Consider the following 13,290-nt stretch of genomic DNA (forward strand, 5'->3'; position numbering starts at 1 on the left):
CACGTGACAGGGCATAATTAATATATACCTACCAAAGTAGTTACGTCAGCCTCTAAGACCAAGTACAATAAGCTGACAAAGCAGGCTGTAAAAATTTCTTACGTGGAGAAGAGAAAACGAAGGAGAGAGAATAAAGCGAGCGACATTTCTGCAGCCCGACGATAGCACAGGTTCCCATGCGGAAAGCTCGCGTGCAGTCGATCTCGCGGATTAAAAACACTTATTGTGGGCCTCATCACCACCCCTTCCGATCCCATGCGCCAGATTCACGCCATGGCGTGGCACTGGTACTTATTTTCAGGCGACAACACAACTACCTATAGAGACAGAGTTCACTCTTGATCATACGCAAGTATGTGCATGCTTAATTAATTCCCGGATTGTGAAACTGTAATTAGCATAATATAGCCATTCTATTATATAGGTTGGCTCTACTATTAACTGTAAAATGATATGGATATAATTGAAGCCAACTGCTAGCTATACTATTGACCTTGCTCTAATTGAATATCACACGAAAAATTAAGCCCTAAATCGGGTACACCTTTTTAATTTTTTGTGCCGGCAAAAACACGTGTCTATTGATCCATCATGTACCCGAGAAACTAATTAATGAAACTCCATCTAACCATCAAGGAAAAACACACACAGCTCCTATATATAAGGCTACAAGAGATCGTAGCTGTAGGTCGAGCAAAGCCGAAATTTTATTAAGTGCACGAGTCGACGGTGTCCGAAAGAGACAGATCTAGCTAGTTCACAACTCTTGAGCAGTCTAGCTAGTTCATGCACGTAACGTTAGCACCACCGGCCGGCCGGATCGATCAGGTTGAAGGGATTACGGCGGCGATCGATGGACATCGTTGGCGCGGGCACTTCGCCGGCAGCGGGGTGGAAGGCACCGGCGTCCATGGTGCTGGTGCAGCTCTTCAACTCGGGGATGATTTTGCTATCGAAGGTGTCCATCAGCGGTGGCATGTTCGTGTTCGCGCTGCTCTCGTACCGCAGCGTATTCGGTGCCATCTTCATCCTTCCCTTTGCACTCATCTTCGAGAGGTATGTTTTAGTTTTTTTAATTGTTCTTAGCTACTATTTTTTAAACTGGTTAAATTTATGCTTAACAACAAGCTCTTATAAAACATATCTTAAAATATAATACTTGTAACACGCAACAATAAATGGCCAAACAATGACGTACGGAAAAAAAAGTGGATTTGAAAATATGTTTTGCTGGGTTTAATTGTAAATTAGTTTAGTAAAAATATTTGAATAATAAAATATCTTCAAATTTATGGGTTTTTAGATGAAATGTATGGGTATATATTTGTGGGCATACTCTTTTTTACTTAAATAAAAAGTGTTTTTTTATTATCAATAAAAAATAATAAGCTGTAAATCGATGGACTCATTGACAACACCACATGTAAAACTTGTGACTGAATGGATGATCATGTCTCGATCTTGTAAGAGGAAAATACATTGTAAAATCGGGTGTCATGATGAAAATATAATCTGCTTTTGCTAATTTGGTTTTGTGTATATCTTTAAAAAATATTTCGTTTTGGGTAGAGGCAAGTGGAGGGACATTGATTGGAGCGCAACCGGATGGATTTTTTTTAATGCGTTCATCGGGTACGTGTTTCTCTGAAGCTTCAAATGCAGTAAAGTTGCCTACAATTAAACTTATGATTATTGCATTATAGAATTTTTTGATTCGATCGACAATACGTACATGAAATTTCCATATTTGTACATGTCTCTAACCTGCATATATTTAATTACCTTCGTATCATTTTACACAAAAAAGTGCAGATGATTTCAAACTTACAATTATACTAACAGATATTTCATCGTGTTTATGGTATATGGTAGTTGTATAGCGCTAGTTTTTAAGCTGCAGTAAATACATTACCCTAGTAGAAAATTAACAAGAACTTCAGAAAGCTTGATTTTATAAATTAAAATTGTTGAAAATATAACCAGCATTGTCACAAAGTATTTATACATCAATAAAGTTCACTTCATTCTAAAAATCTCGTATTAAAAACCGGCAATTCTATATCCAAAACTAAATAATCACTGATTGATATTGGCCGAACAATTGCAATCTAAAATACTTTCTCTATTCTAAAATAAGTTGGTTATTAGTATTTAGAATTTATCCCAAAATAAGTTGATTCTTACCATTGTACATCCTCTCGTGCACAAATAGAAATGTTTTATCCTTAAATATCTCTTATATATACACCAACTAGTATTAGTTTCCTATTAATGGGAGGTATTTTAGTCTTTTTCGCTCGCGATGTCTTGGATGCGAGGAATTCATTAATTTTGAGACAATGAGTTTACATTGGTGAGCCAAGCTTTGACAAGGACGGCCAAATTAATGATCTGATTCCAAGCAAAAAATTCTTGATCAAATTGGTGCAAGAGGGGATATTTCATGAAATTAATTTGATCAAATAACTCAAAAGCATTTCGCTAAATCATTTGATATGCCAATTTGCTTTTTATACTTTCTGTATCTCTATCACATTTGTAAAAAATATTTCACCATTCTGCTTAGGGAATCTTTTCAGGCTATTAGCCAAAAAATGGCCTATTTATAACAAAATCAAAGTTTTCACTTCATTTGTATTTGCTTATACTTCCTCCGTCCCAAAATATAAGTTATTTTTAGACTCTGACATGGTCTCCGAGATGCCACTTTGTCGAACAATATCTATAAAAGTAAGGTGTTTTAAATAAAAAGAGTTGCATATTATGATAATTTGTTGAATGATAAATCTAGTAACATCAATTTTATATGATTGATCTTTTTTATATTTTTGCTATTAATAGTCAAAGTTTAGAATGTTTGACTTGTCACTATACTAAAAATGCTTATATTTTAAGATGGAGGGAGTAATTTTTTGTGGGTCGAGTGCATCTTAGTTATGTACGGTCTGGAAACTGATTTAAAGATGGTTGTATCCAATTATCTTGATTTCAGTAAAAAGCTCACCAGTCATGTTTTTCTTTCATTCAGATACAAATGGGTGTGTTTGCAAGAGCAAGTTCCCAACACTCATCTCTCGTTTTCCGCGCATACGCTTTTCAAATAGCTAAATGGTGCGTTTTTTGCGAAAAGTTTCGATACAAAAGTTGTTTAAAAAATCATATTGATCCATTTTTGAAAAAAAATAGGTACAACTTAATTAATCACGCGCTAATGGACCGCTTCGTTTTCCATGCATGGGAAATGGTTCCCAACACCCACCTCCGAACACAGCGGCTGTGTTCTTACCGCACGTTTCTGTTGACGACCAAATTTGGTAATCCAGAGATCGGATGTGAAGAAGGAATTGAGACAGTTTCCCAGCCTTTCTGCCTCATTTTCCACGCGCTTCTGGTTGGGAACTCCATCCAGCGAACACAGCCAAGTCTGTATCCAGATGCAGTGTGTTCTCCTATTAGATTTATATTCATTCCTATTCAATATTTTCTCCTTCTAGCTCAGAAAATTAATGCATTTTGTATCATCTTTGCAAGAAACCGATACCATAATGAAATACATTACATATTGTTTCGTACAGTACACACTCTACTACTCGTCCATGTATAGAAACTAATTGGACTGCGATGAGTTCCCACGATAATTAAAGAAGAAAAAAATCAATTGGGATGGGACTGAAATATAATATTTTGGATTATAAGTAGAAGAGTTCACATTGGGCACAAGTTTGTAAAACTAATTTTGAATTTAAAACTGTTAAATCAAGAAGAAATTAATTAATAAAATTAAGACATGAAGAGAAATATCTATCGGTACTTTTCATTTAAGATTTTCAAAATTATTTGATAGAAAAAAATGGTTATATGTTGAGAAAAGCAATTTTACTGTACTAACAACTGAATGAAAAATAAATTTACTGACCAACCAAATATATGCCAAATTAAACTCTGAGATTATATATATCTTATTTTCTTTTTTCTATGAAGGAGGTGGGTTTCTGTTGTTCCGAACTAAAAAAAAATAACAACCAAGATATGTTGTAGCATTAAAGAACGTGACGATAGCAATAGTAGTGCAACTTGTATTTCGCTTGCATGTACATACGAAAAGTATACGTAACAAAAGGCTGCGAGCCTATCTCACTTTGTTAGAACAAGGTTTAATATTTTATAATTTATTTTAATTTCCATATTCAATTTTTTTTATATCTATCTCTCCTTTCCTATTCTGTTGGACTTGAGATTGCCCTTTGCTATTTACTTCTATGCACAGTCTGTTGGACTTGAGATTGCCCTTTGCTATTTACTTCTACGTGCATAGGTAGCCTTTTGCACATCCGGTACATTTTTTTTAACAAAGATTAAGTTCTAAACCAGGTTGATGGCACTCTTGTTTTAATATGCTCTGATAATTCTCTCAAAATAGTTTGGGCAAAACATAGAAAATTTAACTACACACACACATATATATATATATATATATATATATATATATATTAACTCTAAAATGTTCTGACTATATGTACATCTTCTTATTTTCATGTTCGTATTACTTGCAAGAGAGAATTCATTCTATGCTACTGAGTTTACTTTAGCTCAACGATTTTGTTATTGATTTTGTCTCACTCTATAATATGCTACTAACTTTGTCAATTTTTTCTACAATATGCTATTTATTTGGTTGGATACTTTTTAAAAAAAGCCTATAAAATATCCTTCAAAACTTACTAGAGTTGATAATTGATTGATCTACTGGAAGTTTCAAAAACATATGAAATTTTTTATATAGCCACCTTATATAATATAGAAGTGTGTATATTTGAAGCATTTCATTTTGCATGCATTAACTTTTTATGAAAATATAATTTATGTTATATATGCTATAGGATACTCTTGTGTTAATGCTCTTTCATGTAAATCATCATTCATGTGCTAGATAGTTATTTTTTTATGCGGCTATCTTTCATGTATGTGATTCCTCTTTTATATGCTACACAAAAATAGCTTTTTTTTTAAAAAAAACCATGAAAGAAAACCTTGAAATATACAAACAAACATCTATATTTTATAAGAATGCAATGTAAAAAAAATACTTTCATATTTTTTTTGAAACATCTCGTGGGTCAATCAATTGCCAACTCTAGTATGACTTGAAGGGCATTTTATGTATTTTTTGAAAAGTATCCATCTCAATGGTATATTATAGGAAAAAAATGATAAAGTTAGTAGTATATTGTAGAGGGAGACAGCTGATGGCAAATCGTTGAACTAGAATAAATTTAGTGCCATAGAATAGAAAGCATAACAAGTTAAGTTAATGTATATATGTACTAAAGCAATTAATTTGTTAAAAGGATCTGTTGAGCAAAGTGGCAAACTCCAGTTATATATGTCCTTGAACAACAAAAATGGGCTGATAAGTCAGTCATGAACTATACGCTAGAAGGATCTGCTGCACAAAGTTCGGTCAAATGCTTGACCAGAAACAATGAACTCGTGATAAGTCCAACTACTATATAGCTGTAAGTTAGTATTTTTTTTTGCATAATGAAAAAATAGTTCCAAACTTTGCTGAAAAAAGTTATAAATCAATTAATACAAAGTTTGTAGTAAAATGACTGCAAATTAAAAACACAATTTGATGAAAGAAAAGAGAACTAACTGGAACATCAGCCTAAAGACAGACATAACAACCTATTGGGTAAACCTCCATCTCTAATTGGTATAGTTGTATGTAAACCACATACAGTTCTTGCCCTTCTCAAACCTTTGCATATAATAAGATGTATAGTGAGTGATGCATATTGGTTTGAAGGTAAGATGCATGTATACAATCATACAACTTCCTTGCTCATGGCTACCGTGATAAAGAAACTTAGCCTCCAATAAGATATTAATTTGCTGATGGCAGTATCAATTCGGTGAAAACCTAATTAGTAATCAATTTCTTGATGAGCAAATATTACTAATCATCCGAGGCATATTACATTAAGGTTTTCTTTACTGTATGCCAAATTATGCAGATATGCTGTACCAATGAGCCTCTACTACTATGGCCTCAAGGATACCACACCATCCTACTCCGTCATCTTTACAAACATAATTCCCTTATTCACCTTTGTTCTTTCACTCGTGTGTAGGTAAATGTTCCATTCACAATATTTGTTGTGTACAATATATATACATGGCAATAACTATGGGTTCCAACAATAATTATTCCATGGCATGAGAAAAAAAAAAGGCCATATAGGTAAAACTTAAATTGTGTTGCAACTATGTTCCATCTCACCGAAACATGGATATGTATGAACATGATAGACTAGAGACATTCAAATTAAGAAGCAAGGCTGGCCTGCTGAAGATAGTGGGTGTTCTGGTCTCTGTTGGAGGCACAATGCTTGTCAGCCTTTACAAGGGGAAGTCACTGCATCTCTGGAATTCCATCTTGCAGCACCAAAAGGAACAGCAAACGAAGTCTGCAACCAATCAGCTAAGAGGGACAATTTTCTTGGCAGGCAGCAGCCTCACCTTTGCTTGCTGGTACCTTGTTCAGGTAATCATATATAAGCATTGTTTCTAACAAGTACATACATATCAGAGTAAATTCTTTTTCTTTTTTAATAATTATAGGTTGTGTGGATCATCTTGTTGTAATTGTTTGAGATCAATAAAGCTTCATTTGTCTAAAAAATCAGAGTATATTAACTTTATCTAGACCATGTCATCTTATAACTGTTGTGGCAGTCAAAGGTTCTCAAAGTGTACCCGTATAAATATTGGTCTTCCATGGTGACATGCTTGGTCGGAGGATTTCAGACAGCATTTGTTGGAATCATATTAAGGAGAGACAAGAATGCTTGGAAGCTAGGATGGGATCTCAACCTTGTTACTGTAGTGTACTCGGTATGCCTTCGAACTTTCTTAAGCATTGAAATTAACTTAACAGAAAGCTACACAAAGAATTATGTTTCTACAAAATTATTGTTCCTATATTTCGTAGTATCCACTGAAGCTTATATTCAGAAATATGTTTGTAAAAAACATTCTGTTCTGTGTTTTCACGATGGTCCACTGAAGCTTGAATTGTATTACTCAACAATCCAGGATTTATAAGATGATTTTAGAGCAATGATGACGAATTTTCAGGAAGTGTAATGAACCTAATTAACTGCTGTGATGAAATTGACATGAAACTATTTTGGTGCAGGGGGCACTTGCAACAGCTGGAAAATATAGCCTAAATTCATGGGCAGTGGCTAAGCGAGGCCCAGCATATCCTCCAATGTTTAACCCACTATCAGTCATCTTCACTGTTGTTTTTGACTCTATCCTTATGGGCGATGATCTTACAGTAGGAAGGTCAGTAGCCTTCTTTGGTGTCTATGATGCACGTTCAGTGTTACCAATCAAAATGGATTATGCCAGTTCATGTGCCAAATGCTTCCCTATGCCAAAAACTAATTGACACTCATTTTTTGCACAGCAAAAAAAAAAAGAAGCACACTTTGTAAATTGTCTATTATTATTGTGCATAATCATCAATGAACAACAACAAAAGGAGGAACTGAATAAGTTGGTAATGTGATATGTCAACATGAGCTTGTTCTTTTTTTATCACAAAAGATAAAAGTACAACATGGATGACATAGAATAAGAGATTTGCTCTGGTTCAACCAAAAGTACCTCGAAGTATCCGTACCTCACGGTACCAAATTATTTCCAGTCGTTGATTTTAAAATGCCCATCCTGCGCAGTTAGATCTAATGATAATAAACGATTTGGTACTGTAAGGTACCGTTACCTCGAGGTACTTTTTGCTAGACTGAAGCAGATCTCGATAGAATAAATATCAGAAATAGGTTACAGAGAACCACAAGAGTTTTAGCACTTGGCATAAAAGCACAATAATTATGGTACTCCCTCTGTCCCAAAATATAATAACTTTTAGCACTTACGATTTATCCCAAAATATAACAACTTCTCCACCAACATTCCCTTCCCAACCAATCATAACCGTCCACCATTCACTTTTTCCACCTACCTCCACTTCTCAACCAATAACAACCCCTCCCTATTTAATTCTACCTACTTTCTTAATAACCGTGTCCAACTCTAAAACTCTCTATATTCTAGGACAGAGGGAGTACTAAAGTTTTACAAAGTCAGGATCCTACAACAATCAAGCTATACATTATTAGACTCCGCTTGGCATTGAAGTGGATTACGATAATCACGTTTGCTGCAACAACTTTAGGATATTTTGGTGTTTGATAAATTATTTTTCTTATACTTTGTGTTTGCAACTGCGAATATTGTTATGGTCTAAAACTATCAAATAATTGCAAGAGACAACGTCGGATAGGATATTGTATCTAATTGTAATATGATATGTAAAACAAACCGTATCAATTATATGTTCCAATTTTCATAGCAACTTAAATAAGCACGGTAAAGGACAAAACACCACAACAACTAGAACCCAAATAGGTACTGCCGTCAACAATACAAATTGAGGCTTACTCCAGGAGTTGATCTACAATTGGACGTGGACATTCCAGGCAGGGTGCTCTGACGTAACAATAGCTTAATATTCATATGGACACTGCGCATAAGGATGGCTAAATTTGTTGATAGCGTTTTATGAAAATGTTATACCATATTGTTATGGTTAAGTTCCAAGTGATAAAATACCAATGGTTTCCTCTAACTTAAACCATATGGCATGTGCATTTGTGAAATTTACTACTGTACTTTGTGATCCTTGAATCGTTATGAAGTGCATTTGCCTTACAGTTTAAATTTTAGTCAACAATTGTTTGAATTGTTCTCTTGTTTTGAATGTGCAGTCTCATAGGCACGGCAATGGTGATTGTTGGGCTCTACCTTTTTCTCTCAGTGAAAGCATGAGAAGGTCCAGGGATGTAAACATGTAGATTCTACAAAGGTTCTCGAAGCTATAGAATAGAGTTGTATATGCAGACAGTGAAATGTATGTAATTCAATAATTAAATGTGAAACAATATACTCGAGGAGGAGAGCATGCACTTACACTGTTTGTTTATTAATATTTTGCTCAACAATACTACAATATTTCATTGCACCACTAAAACAAAATATTGGTCCATGAATATAATGCTGTTTGTTATTTTCAATTGAATGGATATTGCGTATAAGAAATACCTTGGAATAAATCAAACTAATAGGAATAAATTTGAAAAATGCACGGACAACGATTTCCATATGATGAAATTTAAAATAGATCCGTCATAAATAGAGTAGTTAATATAATATGTGTAACTTGTAACTTGTTAGGATATAAGCAACGATTGAAATAAATGAAACAATTGACTAGCATGTATATATCAGTTATATAAGGTATAAGGTGTACAGGGGTACATGTATTGATTGGGGCCTCCAAGTACATTGTGCCCTAGTCTGCTGCCCCATCTCCCACCCTCAGGAACGTCCCTGATTGGTGGAAAGTCCTATGTCCTCTCATTACTACTTCCACCGTCTCAAAATGAAGTCATTTTTAAGGTTGGCACGGGTATTAAGAAAGTAGGTGAGAATGATTGGAGAAAGTGTGTGATTGGTTGAAAAGAGAAAGTAGGTGAAGAAGAATGGTTGTGATTGGTTGAGAGGAGGAGGTAGATGAAGAAATAGCTTTATTTTGGGACAAAACACTGTGCTAGAAATAGCTATATTTTGGGACCGAGGGAGTACTTTCTTAACGCACCTAAAAGAACATGTTGGTGGGCATGAATTTTCTTCTATTTCCTTCGTCCTATATGGTCCCTCTGGAACTCATGAATTGCAAAACACGATTAATAAGCTAACACCATCCCGGTATTAAGCATATGTGTGGTTGTCTTGTTTATATTAGTTGGGTTATTAATAGTCTCAAATGAATACTTTCCCTATAGGCACATAACTATCATCATATGCACATCGCTTATCGCTCAAGTCTAGAAAAGGTTTTCATCATTTTTCCTTTGCAAAAAATCTGCACCTGTGTGGCTCAACTGCTCAGGTTGAACTACCGAAGCACTAGCTTGCTTAGAAGGACTTTGGGTGAAGACAGAATGGATTCCCATGCCTATAATCTTGGAGACGTATAATTTATATGTCACTCAAGCAGTAACAAAGGAAGCTCAGATGGAGTAATGATCGCGGAAGCAAAAAAGTTGATGCAAGTGTAAGATAAACAAAGAAGCGAATAGGGTAGCTCATACTCTTGCTCAAACTGGGCATGAGTTCAAGGTCAAGTGCAAAGTAGAGATTGTGTGCACTTGCGTGTATCTTGGACTTATTGAATCAGGAATGTAATCCCTATTTTGATAACTAATAAAGCTCTCTGTTTATGCTAAAAAGACAAAGGTTCCACTCAGTCCAGAAATAATAGCATAGTTTCTAGGCATGACTAAGTAAGGCCATTATATAGATCTAAACAATAGGAATCAATATCAAAGCAGGATCATGCAACAAGTAGGTCGTAGATACCAATAATGCACATCTCAAATAGGAGCAATTATGTTCTTACCCTTACTTTGGGTTGAAATTATGATTTTACCTCTGTTTCGTTTTGATTCTGTCCTCACTTTTTTGATTGAAGTTATGGGTTGCCCCTAATTTGTTAGTTTGTCAATTGTAAAAAGACATATGTACCCTTGTATCTTATTGCAATTTTGCCCCTACTTTTGTACCAATATTGTTTTCCCCAATTTTGAATTATGACATAAATTTTGCTCATGTTTTTAACATAATTCAAATATAACCTGAATATTGACATATTTTTATGAAGATTTGACAAATACAACAACATTTCCATAGAATTTAACAATGTTGGCTCTTGGCTCCACACATGCGTTGTTGATGATATGGGCTTCACTAGTGCTCATTGTAGACGCATCGTCGTTGTTGGTATTTCTTAGTGACATTACTAGAAATATAATTCTCTGCAATGATGCCCAAATATTCTCGATATATTTATGGTTACAGATATGATCCGCAAGCGCACGGATATACCATTGTAGCATTTCACCTGGAAGTAATTCAAGTATCATATTTATTTAATTCCAAAGGTAGATATTATAAGATAATACTATGGTAATAATTTATATATTGCCTATATACACCAATGTCTATGCAGGGGTTAATCAATTCAAGGGTAGGATAAGGTTGACACACAGAAGAAAGAACCAAGGTACTCTTCACTAAAATATAATCTAGGCTAAGTGGAGAAAGAATAAGAAAAGAATCATTCATATACTTCTTGTATATAGTTAATATATTTAATATATTTTGCACTTGCTAGTATACAATCATGCAACCAATACCCCCTAGCTATACCCTCCTGGTGTTTCGAGAGACCACCCCTGGTTGGCGACTTCTTTAGGATAACATGTCATGGGCATCTGACTGGTAATGAATACAAAGCAGTACCCATACCAGTAAAGTGTCTTAGTATTATATATGAACGTGGAGGAATATCCGTACTGAGCTGTCACCATCAGCGGCCCACCTCAACTGACCCGCAGTATATAACCCCAATTAATGGTACCTAATAATCTAAGCACCATGTTCACATTACTAAATACTACTCCACATCGCTACAGTAGACATAGAGCAATCATAGAAATGAACATTAAACCCACACCAAAGCATATATCTGGTAAGGTAGTTACACAATTATATCGAGACAAGTACGAACTAAAGTTGGTACCCAAATAATATGAATTAAGTAGAAGACCGAAGCTATATAAAGAAGAATATTTCATTAATACTGTAAGTCTTACAAAAGAAGGAAGAGCTACTAGAGCCATACCCAAAATCTTCTGAAGACTCGAGGACTAAGAGATCTACTCTATTCCTACTCCACTAGCACTAGAACAAAAAACTAAACTTGAGAGAGCTTCTTGATCTTCTTCTTGAGTGTGTGATGGAGTGGAGTGAGGTGTAGTCCTTACATAAGCTGCCAATGACGATTGTGGCGGTTGGCATTATCCGAAATACCACACAACCATCATTGGGTAGCAATCCTGGACGTCGACGTGGAAGGAGGCCATCAACGGTGGAGCTGGGGGTTCAGCTGAACCCAGGGTTCGGCCGAACCATAGACTGGCCCAAACGGCCCATAATTTGGCAGGTGCGTCTCCTAATGACTCCTTTGTCCAGTGATGTGGTGGTTGGGTGCATTTGATGCTATTTGACTAGATTTATAAGCCCATCCACCCATAAGTCTATCTCTCGACGGATTTCGATTGATGGTTCCGTTAATTCTCACCAATTCTCCTGCAATTATGTAAAGTTCTCTGCAAACAAATAAAATTCCAAGTACATGTGGAGATAGATTATTCTTTAACAAAATATGCATGCAAGCATAGCTTGTTCTCCTTTATTTTGGATATATTGACGGTTGAAATGGGTCAATAACGACTGTCAATAGTCATACAGTTGCTCAATGCTGACAATGCAGTACATCGATCTCTCCGTCAACGCCTATTCTTGAGCCTATCACATGGCTATCCCTTGTCCTCCCCAGATCTGGCGGCTGCTTCGTCATCGGCTCATCGTCGAGGGTAGCTAATGCTAGGGAGAACCCATCACTGAGGCAACACCCCACATGCATGTCACTTGCTCGCCCGCTCAGATGGGGGAATAATATTGCTAGCAAGTTCTTCCATTTCATGAATAATTTTTGCTTTTATTTTTCCATCTTAACCTCACCAATTGTACCAATTCTAGGCCTGCCGAACATATGATTAAAGCAGGGGCAAATGGTACATTAAGTTTAAAATAATGAAAGTAAAATAACAAGCCTAAATGTGGCCCCCAGTTTTGGAAACTAGAAACCCCATGTGTTTACAATACCAATACCATTCCCTAGATCATCAATGGTATACCCATGACATAGTTGTATATCACATTGCCTCCATTGTCATAAATGTCTTAAAATACATATAAGGGTTACCTGAATGGGACCCAAATGGACCAAACATGGTCTTTTACAAATACAATTACCAAAAGATATAGATAAGATAACGAAACCAAAGTTGCGGCGGTCCACCTCTACTCCACATGCAGCAACTGGAGAACCTAGGTTTGTACTGTGTCTTCTTCGACTCCTCCTTCTCACTGGTGTAACTCTGTTGCTGTGGGATTACTAGAACACTTGGCATTACCTTTAAGTAGTATGCATTGGTATCATGAAAACAAAACAGGGAAATCAGTTAATGTACTCTGTTGCCCTGATCCTTGCAATTGCAGAATGACTGCATTTGAAGCTAATAACTTCAC

General features: G+C 35.6%; 1 protein-coding gene across 1 annotated transcript; it reads left to right on the forward strand.

The window, feature by feature from the left end:
- Positions 1-853: 853 nt before the first annotated feature.
- Positions 854-9,082, forward strand: LOC127785685 (WAT1-related protein At5g64700-like). The gene is made up of 7 exons (XM_052313085.1): positions 854-1,056; positions 1,570-1,632; positions 6,018-6,134; positions 6,313-6,547; positions 6,739-6,897; positions 7,202-7,353; positions 8,841-9,082. Exons 1-7 carry the CDS (start codon positions 854-856, stop codon positions 8,899-8,901), a joined length of 990 nt encoding a protein of 329 aa, XP_052169045.1. The 3' UTR covers positions 8,902-9,082.
- The last annotated feature ends 4,208 nt before the right edge of the window (positions 9,083-13,290 follow it).

Source organism: Oryza glaberrima, chromosome 10 (genome assembly GCF_000147395.1).
Source record: "Oryza glaberrima chromosome 10, OglaRS2, whole genome shotgun sequence".
Lineage (NCBI taxonomy): Eukaryota > Viridiplantae > Streptophyta > Magnoliopsida > Poales > Poaceae > Oryza > Oryza glaberrima.